General features: G+C 37.9%; 1 protein-coding gene across 1 annotated transcript; it reads left to right on the top strand.

Annotated features, from left to right (window-relative positions):
• The first annotated feature begins 6244 nt into the window (after window positions 1-6244).
• On the top strand, window positions 6245-14323 carry dcun1d5 (DCN1, defective in cullin neddylation 1, domain containing 5 (S. cerevisiae)). The gene is made up of 10 exons (XM_046073649.1): window positions 6245-6355; window positions 8400-8450; window positions 8637-8679; window positions 8773-8872; window positions 10704-10866; window positions 11498-11589; window positions 11771-11879; window positions 12188-12292; window positions 12590-12692; window positions 13822-14323. The coding sequence occupies exons 4-10, from the start codon at window positions 8805-8807 to the stop codon at window positions 13875-13877; spliced, it is 696 nt and encodes a 231-aa protein (XP_045929605.1). The 5' UTR covers window positions 6245-6355; window positions 8400-8450; window positions 8637-8679; window positions 8773-8804; the 3' UTR covers window positions 13878-14323.
• The last annotated feature ends 342 nt before the right edge of the window (window positions 14324-14665 follow it).

The following is a 14665-nucleotide window of genomic DNA, read 5'->3' as shown; positions in this document are numbered from 1 at the left end:
GACGGAAATGTCTAAAACTGTGACCAGGTATTTAAATGGACTGCAGAAAACTAGAAACACAACACACTTAAATAGACTAGAAGCTCCATTACTGAATTATCACCTCATTCATCCTCGTGGTGTCATTCTTTACACAATGTCTTCTCCCTTTCTGCCCAAAGTAACAGATCCAACAGACACCACATGCATGGACGGAAATGTCACTCATTATCAAAGTGAATTTGTTGAAACAAAGCAGCCATTTGGCCCATTCGGTTTTTATTCTCAGTCTCAATGGAGTAGCTATACATAACAATCACTACAATGTTTTTTTTTTGTTTTTTTTTAATTCCAAGAACTTGTTCCAACATTCGCCTGAAGCTGGTGTGAAGCTTCAGAAGTCTGACAGGTGTTAACAGGTGTCAAACTATATTTTCTGACTCGTCAGAATGATGATCATAATAATATAGAGCAGGGTTTTCAAACTCTGAGACTGCGGCCCTCCCCTCAGACATTGCATTGGGAATCGGCGCCCCCCCCCCCACTACATCTTTAGTTTACTTGGTAAGTTTCGTTCAATTCCTGGATGCCTGTGGGATCATGATTATATTATTTGATCCCATAGACACTCAACATTTGAGCCAAAATAGCCTAATACTGCTGTTTGACATAACTTCTGTCTACACCTAATAGTTTTAAAAAGGTCTGTCCTAAGGCATTTATTAGTTTCTGACTCTGACAACTACTCTGAACTCTCACACATGTAGGCTATTTTATGTGATCTCCTTTGGATAACTAATGTAATAAGTAATGTAATATTGTTTCACTTCCATTCACTGAGCCTCCCCTGAAAGTGTTTGGAGCCCCGCCTCACACTTTGAAAACCCCTGATATAGAGCACCTTTCAAAACAGAGTTACAAAGTGCTTTACATAGAATTAAAGTAAACAAAATCCAAAAAATAAATTAAATAATTACATCAAATACCACTTCTAATACTCACTTTCATCCATAAGATGTGCATGATTGAAGTATGAAAAATTCTGCAACATAATGACATCATTAATTTAATGTTTTTTTAAGATAGTGTCACCTTTAAATAGGTAAAAATTTACTGAACCAACTGACATTAACTTCTTGTTTTTTACTTCAACGCAAAGTTCAAAGTTGTTTTGCAGTGTATTCTTTACTCCTTCCTCTGTGATGGGACTGGGATCAGATATTAGCTACTGTAACAGCGCTTTTATACCTCAGCAGACAAAGTGCTTTGCAGTTTGCATCTCAGTTGTGCACACACAACACACACACGCACTGATGGCGGTGGGGCGGGTTTGCAAGCCACTGACTGGCCAGCAAACTGGGGTTGTGTGTCTTGTTCAAAGCCATGTGGACAGGAGGATTAACCTGCAGATAACGGACAACCTGCTGTACCTCCTGAGCCACAACTGCTCAGGGTCACATGTTTTGTTAGCTGTAACCTAAAACAGTGACCTCATTGTATTTACGTAGGTTGATCAGAGCAGGCAGTAGAGCCAGTCTTATCACAGATTTATCAGTGTGTTTGTCGGCCAAGCCCAAGACGTGACAAAAAATTGCTGCACAGAAATACAAAAGGTATTTTTGGAAGCAATTTAGAAACACATCCCTCTACTTAAGCAGTTTGTCACCAGAGAACTGCAAAATGTCCTGTTCAGTACATACAGTATCTTTTTAAATTCAAAACAAAAACAGCAACACAAATAACTTTGTGAATTGGCTTGGTCAGACAGCTGAAGCTTCAAGGCGGGATGGTGTCTTTGCGAGAACTGTGGATTTTGTTCGTCCTTTTTTTGAGAGGGGGACGGCTTACTGGGACTCTACATACAGTTGGGCAGAGAGTTTACAATCAATCAATCAATCTGAACATATCATTCAAGAGTTTTATTCCAAAATGAGATTTTTAATGTCAATATATATAAAAAGTTGAATCATACTGTGTGATGATATTTAAGTCATGACTTACCCTTAGACCTTGCTGCTTATTTGCTTCCAGGGAGAATCTTGTTACTTATACTTATTTCCCCCTGTGCATTACAGTTTACAATGTATATAAATATCAATTTGGAATGAAACTCTTAATGTTCAGTTTTATGTACAAACCCTTTACAGGTCTAAAAAGTTTAGAATTCTTGGAACACTTGGGACAAAGTTGTGACAGATCACCTTCCCGATGCACAAAATCGTACAATCTATTCATTTACAGTTGGGTAGTTCAGGCGAGAGACATCAGACAAAAAGATAAAAGTGAAATTGGTCATTAGAAATGAAGATGCTGCTTTCTTTTACTTATTGTGTTTCTCACAGCTTTTATTCTTCAAAGCCTCGCACATTTTTATTTGCTGCAATTCTCCAGCGTTTTCTTCTGAAGCATATATAGGGAGTTGACAAGTGGTGTTTCTGTGTGTCCTCCGAGGGCTGAATTGCTATTAAAAACATATTTGAAAGTGCTAAAGCAACTCAAATACTGTCACATCAACATTTACATACTGTTGATTCTCACATTTGCAGGGTTATGTGACTGCTTTTTAGACATTTAAAATAATTTTTGTTTTAAATAATTCCTACAGCAGCTCCTCCACATGTTCAGCACTGTCAGTGGAAACAAGTTCTGCTGCAGAAACTCAATGAATTAGACAGAGAAAAATAAAGCTTCTGATCCCAAAAAAATTGTCAGACACTGCTTTAAAAAATAAGGTGCCTCCGTTTAAAATAATTTGTCCCCCTCAGTCCTAAAAGTATAGCTATGATTTAACTCGGTCACATTATTATTAGAGCCGTAAAGAAGATGAAAGACAACGGTGAATGTTTGGGATTGAACTTTTTGTATTTACTCTATATTTATGAAGAATGTTTTGTTTTTGGACACATGTTTTCTTAGTGCACATCCATAGAGCTGACACAGTATGCATTCACTGCAACTCTCTCCTTTGTTTCAACTCCACTTTTAAGATAAGAAAACAACTTTTAGTCTACATTAATTCACTTTCCACTTTAATAAGTCAATTCATTCTTGCAGTTTGTCAAAATGCTAACACACACTTTTCTGACTGTGGTGAAGTCTGCCTGGTTGAAATGAAACAAACTCATGTCAATCAAATTATGCAGTTTTATTCTCTATGCACAGACCTGGCTCAGTTAGTATTTTGCAGGTGATCTCCTGTTTCTAAACTTTTAAACATCCTTGAGTACATGGAGTACAGTGAAATGATGAATGTCACTATTTCTTTCTTTCATTTGACTTATTCAACAGCTTCCACTCATTTGGTTTTCCCCAGCAAATTTAAACAAGAGCTAAAAATAATATCCCTACGTACTGACACAAAAAAATATTTTTGGGTGGATTTTTCCTATAATAATTAGATTTTTCCCTACTGCTTGTGATTCAGTGTGAACACCTGGCATTGGACATTTCCAGACCCTTTGAGGTTTATTTTGTCTGCTTTGAAACCAGATGGGTTCAGCAGTTTCTGGAGCTTTAACAATTGCAGAAACTTGGTTTGAGAGACAGTTTTAGTGGTGTGATTGTGTGAAATGTTATTCAGAAATATGAAAAATTTGAAAAACCACTGCATGAAAAATGTCAGTGTTTTCACACAGTTTTCTGTTAGTGCACCATTAGACTATCTGAAATATCTCAACTACTATTGTGTGTCAGACATTCATGGCTCCCGGAGGATGTACCCTGAGCTCTCAATCTGACCAGGACTAAGTTTGAATTTGACAAATACTTCAGTTTATGACTAAAAACCTTGTAAACTAATGCCCGTCAGCCTCTTGTACTTTGTGTTTATTACTAATTAGCATGTTAACACACTAAACAATGATGCTGAACATAGTAAACATTATACATGCTAAACATCGGGATACTAGTGTTGACATTGCGATCATGCTAGCAGGTTGATAACATTTAACTCAAAGCGCCGCCTCACTGAGCTATTAGCATGGCTATAGACTTTGACAAACATTAATTTCTGTTGCAGAAGTCTTTCACAGGTTCAGGGTGAAGTTATTTCTAAACATCATCTCACAAGTTCTGAATCTTATTTAACTTATTTGCCCAAAATTGTCAAGCTTCCAGAGCTACAGTGAAAATCTGGTTTAAAATGTAATTTGACCCGAGTACATTTAACTTCTGCATTCAACAACTTCAACAAATCTGTGAATCTGTGTATGTGACAATATATACAGAGACGTTTGTATGTGACTGAGTTATGGGTTTACTTTTTTCAGGTATTAACTGATCTAATTTGTCACTATTTTTCTTTTTTATATGGTTTGGTGATCATATTGAATGCTGCCCTAATCCAAAGCTTCCTATAGTTTTGTGCAACATGCTTCAGTGGGGTCTTCAAGTATATTCAAAAAGTAAGAAATACAGTATGTGTAAGTCTGAGCCGACTGTACGGCTCTCAGACCAGAGAGCTTTAAACAATCTAAACAGAAAATGTATTTAAATTTAATTTTTTCTTTTTTAAATACATGTATTTTACTGCCCTTTTTATTAGACATTCTGTATTTAAAACCATGTTAAACAATAGTCGAATCTGTTCTGTCCAATCAATAATCAGTATTAGCTGGTGAAACTGTCATTTTATCCTGTTTCAGAAACATCTGGGCTAACTTTAGTTGAAGTTAAAGGAGATGAAAATGTTTTTTAGGCTGTGGGGCGGGCTGTGGTTGCTGTGTTTTTCTAATTTGAAACCGTGTACCCGCCCATCAGCCCCGTCTGCACAGCAGGGGCAGACTTACCTGTAGCCTTGCATAATGACAAAACTTGAACTAAACACAATCAGTCGCAGCCTCAACCAGCTGAATGTTTGCCACTACATCAAATAAAGAGACATTAAACTTTGTGATGCTGGAGTGAGAGGAGAGGTTCAACTATTTTCATGTGCTGTGTTGTTTTGCTTGTTTCAAATATTTTTTTAAATTGAATAATTTATTTCCTGGCAAAATAAAGACTGCTGTAAAGACAGAGATTTTGGTTTTCTTTGTTTCATTCACTTCCAAACAACCTAAGTGGTGGGTGGACAAGGATTTTGTTTCAAAGAGTCTTTCACTCTAGCTTCAGGTTACTGAAAATGATTTGTGATAACTGTTCATCTTACATTATCTTGCATGTATTTTAAATAAAAAATAAGTGCCATATATAAGCATTATAGTGTTTCGACTTGGTTTAAGAGAGCTCCAACAGAGTGATCAACAGAGCCAGCAGCTACACTCTGTCCATATTCTGGAAATGTATGTAGGTATGTTGGTAAAAGCATGAATACAATCAAATGTGTACATGCTAGTCATTCTTCCTGGTGTTCATATTAACGTGATGCTGACATGTGAATGTATCAATAATTATAGTACAGAAATATAATTTAGGCCTATATTAATCTGAAATGGACCATTCTGGATTTGGTACTTTAAGTACATTTTGATGCTAATTCTTTAGACGTTTTTATTGATACTTTTACTTAAATAAAAGATCTGAATACTTACAAGGGAGATACATTTTCTGCCTGTTTATACTTTGTTTCTGTGGCTCGAGCTCAGTAATTCCAGATTCCCAAATCTCGATAATCCCAATAATGACAGACACAATTCTGGTCATGCAGTACCTGTTTTAAATTGTCAGGGACAACATAAAGAAAAATAAATGTGATTAAAAATAAATAACGAGGGATGCCATAAAGGTGTTTGTTGTTCTTGATTTTTGAATGTGGTGTTTCCCTAGCAGACAAAAAGTTGTATACAGTCATAAACAATTCTTGTATTAGCATGAACAAATACACATAAAACCATGCAATCCAAATAAATTAGCTGATAAACAACTGCATAATGACACATTGGAACCCACCCTTTCCCCAGTAATGTGCAGCTAGGTGCCACTGAGAGAGTTGTAAAGCCTGTAGCCTGTAGTAAAAACTCGTGTCACATTCATGGGGTTTCGTGGGTCAGCGATTTTGAGTCCACTAAAGAACGTGAGAGGGCTACATGTGAGTGCCAAAAATAACGGATTGTTCCTTTAAAAAGATGCACGTTTCACCTTTTTTCGGACCAGCAGGGTGGACCCGTTTTCCTAGCGTGGTTCACTGTTGGTTAAACTGTTTTGTATTTTTTATTTGAATAATTTCACAGTAAGATTGAATGTTGTTATTTTTAATATTTATATGTTAAAACGCGTGTATGCAAACATTTCCCTCGTAACCGGGAACGTTTATTTCGCTGTACACCCCCATAAAGCAGTGGTATCGTCCACTCCCCCGGAAAACGCCGGGCGACAGCCAAAACCCCTGCGAAAGAGAAGAAGTGGAGCAGATTTATCAGCCCACAACTAACTGTAGAAAGTAAGTGTTTAGAAGTATCTAAATTACTTCTCGTAGTTTTGAATATTTAAACAAATAACTATCTTGTACTTAGGTTTAATCTGGTTCAGGTGGATTTCATGAGCCTTTGACGCGTGTGTTGACAAATTAGCCAACGTTAGCAGTTAGCTAGCTGTGACAACCGCGGCGCTCCGCTGACATTAGCTAGTAAACAAAAGAAGTCTCCAAGCAGCGAAAGGTTGAACACTAGACAAATGTAAAATTAACATTGTTATTAAAATGTATGTGGCGTTTAGTCGAATATCAGATGCGAGGTCTGGTTACGATTTTGTGATATTACGTTAACGTTAGTCATCCTAGCCGCGTTAAGCTAGCATCAACGGAAGAGTCTTACAGCCGTTTATTTAATGATAATTTAGGTTAAAACAGTCGTCAGACTCCTTTAAAATGTTATATTCAGCTCTGAAATGTGGTGACTTGTTAACCCGATGGTATGTGGTTAAATAACTAAAAACTCTCCACCTTTTTAATTTCGACTGAAAGTAGGTAACTTACACAACACTTGGTTTATTTCATATTTCAGGCATTTAAAGTACATTTATATGAATTTAAATAAGCAACATCCTCTGCTACCCCCTGTAACATTACCCTCGCATTTTATGTAACAAACACAGATAGTAGTCGTGTTTTGTTATTTAGGTTAAAACCTCGCCCTAATTAACATCACAAATCGAGGAAACATCGGATAAACCCTGTTTTCGCTCTGATCGAATGGTTTGTGTCCTACGTTATATTAGACCAGCCTGCCAGTTGCTTTATGATAAGCGTTTATATGAAGTCTGATCACGGCACCGGAGAAAAATAAATCTGGTGACGCAGCAGTCGGTTTTACTTGGTAGGGTTATGTCACAGATAATCGCAGAGTACAAGCTGAACCGACCACCGGCCGTGTTTTTAAATGCTCGTTTTTCCCTCATTCAACATACCATCTTTTTCCAACATTACTCAGATGATTAAAACGCTGACATTTGGGGAATTATGAATCATGCTCATGACAACTGCCAGCATATTTTTTTTAAATGATTGCATATTTAAACAAGAGCAAATCTGGATTGTTAACCTGCATTCTGCAGCATGATTTAGATATTAATCTCTGAAAATCACTTTTATTGTTTTGGCCGTTTTATTATTACACATGTAGTGCTACAACATATGGTACCTGTCCATGCACTTTGAGTCTGTTTTTCATGGGTCAAATTAAGATAAATCTTAATGCTTACACATACAATGATATTGGCAAGAGTTTTAGGGAAGGCCCTGTTTTTGACAGTGCTCCCTGTGCACTAAGCCAGGTTCATAAAGAAATGGTTCTCCCTGTTTTGGTGTGGAGCAACCGGAAAACTGACTGTGGCCTTTTCGGCCAACTTCACTAATGTTGTTTCCAGACAGACAACAGTGCTCTGTGAACAAACGGCCACTACTTTGGCACAAAGTACAGGATTCTGGCAATATAAGGGTCATCCAAAAAAGTCACACCAGGTTCAGCAGCTTTTGTTACAACACAATGTGACCTCATCTGGTAACAGGCTGCTTTGGCTAATGAAATCTGTGAAAGCACATATCCCTGGTAAATTATGTGTATAATAAATGTGAACTGTGTTTTTACTGTTTACATCACTATCGTCATTACAGATGATACAAATAATTGTTGCCACTGTTATAATTTCCCAGAGTTGTGATTTCCTATCTCATTATATTCTAAACGTCAATGCAGTTTTAAACTCATGGATCTTTTTCCCTCTTGGTTTTTTTTTTTTTTTCCTTAACAGTGGTGTTTTGTGTATGTCAACATCTGCATACTTTAAAAGCCACATAGTTGAGTGATAATGGCGGCAGACATGCATATCACAAATATAGTTTAATATAGATTAATTCATATTAAAACACCAGAAATTATATTTAGTTTTTTTGTTTTCCTAAAGTTTGCAAATCATTCTAACAAGATCTTGGCCTTTTTATTCTGACTAATACTATCTAATAATGGTGATTATGTGTCTACTCGTAGGAACAATCCGGGCCAGACAGCGGTACAACATCAGGAACACTGGACAAGCTTGTAAGTAGTTGTTCATTTTTAAATGTAGTGAACAAAGGTATTGCACATTTACACAGTGATAACACTGTTAAACTTATCTGCAGAACAATTTCTCAGTCTTAATGTCTAACCTCTGAGTGGATTAAGGCTTATCAAAGTGTTGTACAGAGACGTTTTTACCTGAATAGTGGATTTCTTTTATTCTAGAATCACTTAGATCTTAATGGACAAGGCAGTCGTAGGTACACAGGTATGACCTGCCTCCTGAACATTTTATCCTGATCCTCGTGTGTAGGTGGATGTGTTGCCTCACTAACATTTGACCCCCTCCTCCCATATGTAGCCCAGCTAGTGAAGCCTATTAAAGGTTCAGTGATGCCTGTGAAGAAGAAGAGGAAGCTCCCTGAAGCAGATGATAATGAGCAAAAGTGTAAAATTACAAGGTAAACAGACACGCATTCGCTCACACTATAACATTATGTGTCCGTCCTCTCGCTCAGTTTGGGTCCTGGGTGTTTTGTAGCATATTGGTTTAACCTCTAATGAGCGGCTAGTGAATTAGAGGCTACTAGCTTGAGAGGACATTCACTGGCTGAACCGTGGAGTTGCCTGAAAAAGGACGGGCAGGGTTGTCTTTCATCTGGCAGTAGGCACACTGAACCCCTCACCTTCTCATTTTCCTCGTGTGTGTGGGGGGGGAATGTGAGTAGATAAGTGTAACATTGCATCCAGACAGCAAGGAAGAAGTCCAAGCAAATAAATTTTTGTGTGTTCAGAGTTATGTTGCTTTCCACTCACTTGGGAGAACTAACTACAATGTTCAGGTACATGGATAACACATGGAGACTGCATGAACTGTGTTTTTAGTCAGCTTGCCAGTGAATAACTTTGAGACAAAATGAAGCGGGTTGAAAAAAGATTTTGGTATGTTCTAGGCCTGGACCCAAATATTTGTTCATAGGGTAGGTGTTTGATTATTCAAGTTTGGGATTTGAATATTCAGGGTTTTTTGCACACCTGACCTCTGTCTTTTGGCAGTGAACGTAATGCTCGAGTTCACATTAAAGTGAGTGACAATGGCAGTGGGGCAGTTATGGGGTTTATTAATTTTACAATCCTTAATTTCATTACAGATAAAAACAGTCGGATAACTTACTTTTTAAATTTAATCAGTAAACTTCAGGCTACAACATAATGAACATATTTAAATTTTATTAGGTCTATAGTAGAAGAAGAACTAGTATAGAATAGCGCTCATCCCATCTGCTCTTTCTGGACCCCTGTCCTGCTAAACCATTCCCGGATTCTGCTCTGGATTTGCTCGACTAGGCTTACCAAACTCTGGACTCTCAGTTACGGTTTCCCCCCTGCTCTGTACATCAGCCACCAACCGCGTTCTGCACATAGTCTGCCACTCTTCCCTGGCTCGATATCCGATCCCTTCAACCTTGCAATAAATGGTCCTCTTTTATCTAACTCAGTCTCCTTGCCTCTCTTAGTCCTGCACTTGGGTCTACTGTCTTAGCAGTAACAAAGTTTAAAAACAAAGGTTTGGTAATAATAACTTGCTGTTTTAGTTAGCCTATGCTGTGAGAATAAAGAAATTGAGCGCACTCTCTCACATGCACACAAACACTCATGCCCGCCGTTTTCTCCCCATCGGATTCTCCCTCACTCATGTCACTGCCAAAAGGTCTTAGGCAATCATCCTCGCTGTTCTGCTTCTATCCATCAGATAAATAGCTCTAGCTTGTGACATGACAACCTGCTTATCAACAGACGTCTACACAATCGGCATGACGCGACTGTTGAGCGCCGCCGAAGCTTTGAATATTAGCTTTTAAGTACTATCAAAGCTTTGAAGCTCAAATAATGTGAGGAATGTTATTTGAGCACATACATCCAGGCCACACATGAGACACCAGTCTTAATACTGTGGAGGTGATATTAACGGGACCAGAACCTATTCCCGTTTAACCCCTTGTGTCTACCATAAATCCAGTGGAGAAAACTTTGCTAACTTTCCAGACATGCTACAAAACATGTCATGTTGTGTTTCATGTGCAGTGTTTTTATTGAATGGACACCAGAAGTTTGTCCTAATGTATCACGACGATAGTTCCATGTAAGAAATAATAAAATGTTAAGATATTTACATTGACCCTGCGTGTTAACCACCTAAATCAGTGACCTGAACTTTTCTTACCAACATGAGATGAATTTTTTTTTTATTTTAATGGTGTTTTGAACCTTATCTTTTGTTCTTTGTTGTAGTTTCACTCGACCTCAAATCCGCGGTGCCAGGCCAATCACTGAGAAGCTGTTCTCCATTAAGAAGTGCCTGGCCTGGTTCAACGAGTACGCTGGCCCTGACAAGGTGGTAGGTCCAGAGGCCATGGAGAAATTCTGTAAAGACATTGGTGTGGAACCAGAGAATGTGAGTCCCGGGGGAAGATATCCTATCAGCCCGTTTAGTGTTACATATATTGTAGAACACATGCAGCAATGTGAATGAAAAACCTTTTGTGTGATGTGGGAAAAGTCTATTTCTGTATTGTCACCCATTGTTATAAAATATACTGTAACAATATGAACACGTCTCTCAGATATAATAGCTGGTTCACATCCAGAATCGGACCTCGAGATGGGCCAGAATTGCTGTTGAAAGTGATGCGCAATTCACTGTGCTATCAGCAGCTGCAATCCTTGCCCCTCAGAGGTTTTACTAAACCAGCTTTTGGGAACAGACCTTTGAAGTGCATCATATTTGCTGAGGAATCTGATGACCTATGCTGGTAATTTTACAGCTATTGTAAGAGTTGCACTTCAGATTTTTCCATGAGATTTTTATTCAGACAACTCTAACTGTATAACTAACTCAACTAATATTAAAATTGTTTTCTTTTAGGAAAATACACATCTCTGTGTTTTTGGAATTTGCATGTATTTACCTTTTTACAATCTAAAGCAACTATCGTCTAACTGTGTGCTCTCTCTAAAGACAGAGGGAATGAAGACCCTATGCACATGCATCAGTGTTGATTAAATGATTTTGATCTTTCTCCTAGATTATCATGTTAGTTTTAGCCTGGCATCTAGAAGCTGCAAGTATGGGGTTCTTCACAAAAGATGAGTGGCTCAGGGGAATGACGTTATTACAGTAAGAACTTTTCATTTTAACTTTTAGTTTGCTGTTGCTTAAAATGGAAATAAAGAATTTAACATCATGTTGTTCTCATTACCAACATTAAGTTTATTACCCCATGAATATAAGCGCTACACTCTTGGTAGCCATTTTACCAAGATGTGTGATTTACATGTGGTCCTTTACCCACTTGCAGGTGTGACTGTACAGAGAGGTTACAGAGCAAGCTGGATTACCTGCGTGCTGAGCTCAACGACTCTGTAGTCTTCAAAAACATCTACAGATATGCCTTTGACTTCGCCAGAGTGAGTTTACTGGTTTTTTTTTGTTTGTTTGTTTGTTTGTTTTGTAAGAGTAACTTAACTTAAAATCTTGTTTTTTGCTGACACCCAGTGGTTAAACTTGCTGCAGTGACGTACAGGTTTACTCCAGGTTGAGAATGACTTGAGATTTTTAATATAGTGACTGTGCAGCCTTGCTTTCCAACGGTTAGATTAAACATTACCTGCTCTGTGGAAAAGCAAACCATCAGTCACTAGTGACTGGATCAAAACAGTCACAACAGTGGTGTCACCACCCGCTCACTGCTGTTGTGCTTTTGGCCTGTCCTTAGGATAAGGACCAGAGAAGTTTGGACATGGACACGGCCAAATCCATGCTGGCATTGCTGCTGGGGAGAACGTGGCCTCTCTTTCCAGTCTTCCAGCAGTTCCTGGAGGTAAATCCCTTGGCTCTTGTTTGTTTGAATGTAACAGAGAAATGTGCATTGCAATAATTAATTTTGGATGTAATGAAAGCCTGTACAAGGACTGTAGATTGTAGATAGATATTTATTAATCCTTAGGAAATATGTAGTGTGCCATACAGCAGTTGTCAGAACAACAGACAGCTACAATACCAACAAAAAACAAACACCACCATTAGTACCCAATATTAAACTCTGGAACAAGCAAAACAAGTGTGTAATTGCCTGTCAATCTCTCTCTTTCACACTCTGTTTCTGCCTCTCCCACAGCAGTCCAAGTACAAGGGGATGAATAAGGACCAGTGGTATAACGTTCTGGAGTTCAGCAGGACCATCAACACAGACCTCAGTAACTACGATGAAGATGGAGCTTGTGAGTAAAAAAAAAAAAGTAACCCACTAACAAACATGAAAAGAATTCACACATCCTAGCAAAATGGGTATTCCTATAATATGTGTGACTTAAGCTCTTCAAAACTGGATCAACACAACTTGATTTTGATGTCTGCATGATTGTAGAGATTTACTGTTACTAAATGAAACAACAAACCTTCCCACTGTTGCTCTGTATCTTAAAGGGGATGATAGAAGAAGCACGGTTCCTGTTGGGAATATAATTTAAGCACAGTTCGGCACGATCATGATACACCCATGAAGGGTTGCAATTGTGCTATCAACCGGTTAAAACCCGACACTGAACTATAAATTGAACCCTTCTCCTGTTAACCCTTTGCATCAAGTATAAATTCAGCTTTAGTGAGTTGTTGAGTTGCCACTGTTTGTTGTGGCTATTTCCACCTGTGGACACAGAGAGGGAGTCTCTTGGTGTTGCCTATAATTCAGCAGCGCAAGGGTTATATGACACTGGATGACGCAGTACAGCTAATATGATAGCTTCCTCCTTTTGGACTCTGGTTCTCTTCGTTCCCCTTCAAAGGTCAGCGCTGCCACGGGGCTTTGCAGACCTTACCTTAGTAAGAAATAGTTACAGTGCTAAAATAAATGGTTATCAGAGTTGTTGCTGATTTTTTTCATGTATCAGCATTTGCTGGTATATTCCCAAATGTCTCAACTTTTCTAAATCATTTCTGAAGATGTGGAATCACCGATACACATAGTTAGAGGCTGGTTTATGTTATTATGTTGCTGTCGGTGTAAATTGTTTTGTTTTTTTTAAGTAAGTTTAATTGTGAATGACAAAGTGTTTATTTTATACTATAGAGATTTGGGGGGGGGGGAGCACCTTTTTCTATGAATAGTGATCAGAGGAACATGATCACTATGTATTGATGGCAAAAGGGATTTTTATTTTATTTTTGCTTTAACAATGACTTAAAGTGTGCTTGTGTTACACTTTTGTAACACAAGCATGGCTCATGTTACAGACATTTAAAAAAAAAAAAAAAAAATTAATCAAGTTGCTGTGTACAGCCATCCAAAAAGTGCAGGAACTGTATTAATCTAATTCATTGTTTTTTGTTATTGTTTTATTTTGTCTGCAGGGCCAGTGCTACTAGATGAGTTTGTGGAGTGGCAGAAAGGTTGGTCTGCATCATAGCTAACAACGTCACAAAAACAGGAGAAAGAGGGAGAGAAAACAGAAAACCAAGAAGACGGGATAAATCAGAAAAAGGAAAAACTGCGGTTTCAGATATAACCAACACTTCAATGGACTCCAACAATTCTCACACACACACACATAACTATGGACTACAGAATCATCCCTACGGACTCGGGGTACACTCACATCCCATCAGAGATTGTCTCTGCGAAATGTCAGACAACTGTGGTCAAGTGGCCTTTCTCTCACGGAGTAGACTTTTTATAGTGTTAATTTGAAGAGAAGAAAACGTGGGGGAGAAAGTTCTACAAGAAGAATACAAAAACAAATGAACTGAGAGAAGAGCTGCGGAATTTATGTTTTCTTGATTAATTTTTTTTTTTTCCCCATTTTGTGTCTTGTTTGTAGAAGTTTTCACAGTAATAAAAAAGAAACGAAAGTAATACAAGCTGCTTCTTAATAATTGGTACACCCTATAGGTTCTTTTGCCAAACACTTTAAAAGAACACATGCGTATCACAGTCATTTGTAATGCATGCAGTAGCAAGGCATCCTGAAGATGATGTTTGAAGACTGATTGTCACTGAAACCTGAAATTATGAAAACTAATTGATATGAAAAGAGCGAAATGTAACTGATCAATAATAATGCTCAGTGTTTTTAGTTCACCATCTGTTAAGTTGAGGCAAATCACATTATCCAGATATTAACTACGTAATTGCTCTCTAATGTTGAGGTACAAACTAAAATTATGTTTATCAACAATATTGTAAATATTTAATGAT

This window comes from Micropterus dolomieu, linkage group LG17 (assembly GCF_021292245.1).
Source record: "Micropterus dolomieu isolate WLL.071019.BEF.003 ecotype Adirondacks linkage group LG17, ASM2129224v1, whole genome shotgun sequence".
Taxonomy (NCBI): Eukaryota; Metazoa; Chordata; class Actinopteri; order Centrarchiformes; family Centrarchidae; genus Micropterus; species Micropterus dolomieu.
Note: the sequence above shows the minus strand (reverse complement) of the source record. Positions and strands in the feature narration are given on the sequence as shown.

Excerpts from the sequence above, each read along its gene's own strand:
- dcun1d5 (XM_046073649.1), top strand. The coding sequence starts at position 8,805 with ATGCCTGTGAAGAAGAAGAGGAAGCTCCCTGAAGCAGATGATAATGAG. Across the intron at positions 10,867-11,497 it reads TTGGTGTGGAACCAGAGAAT|ATTATCATGTTAGTTTTAGC; the intron begins GTGAGTCCCGGG and ends TCTTTCTCCTAG. Across the intron at positions 12,693-13,821 it reads CTACGATGAAGATGGAGCTT|GGCCAGTGCTACTAGATGAG; the intron begins GTGAGTAAAAAA and ends TTTTGTCTGCAG.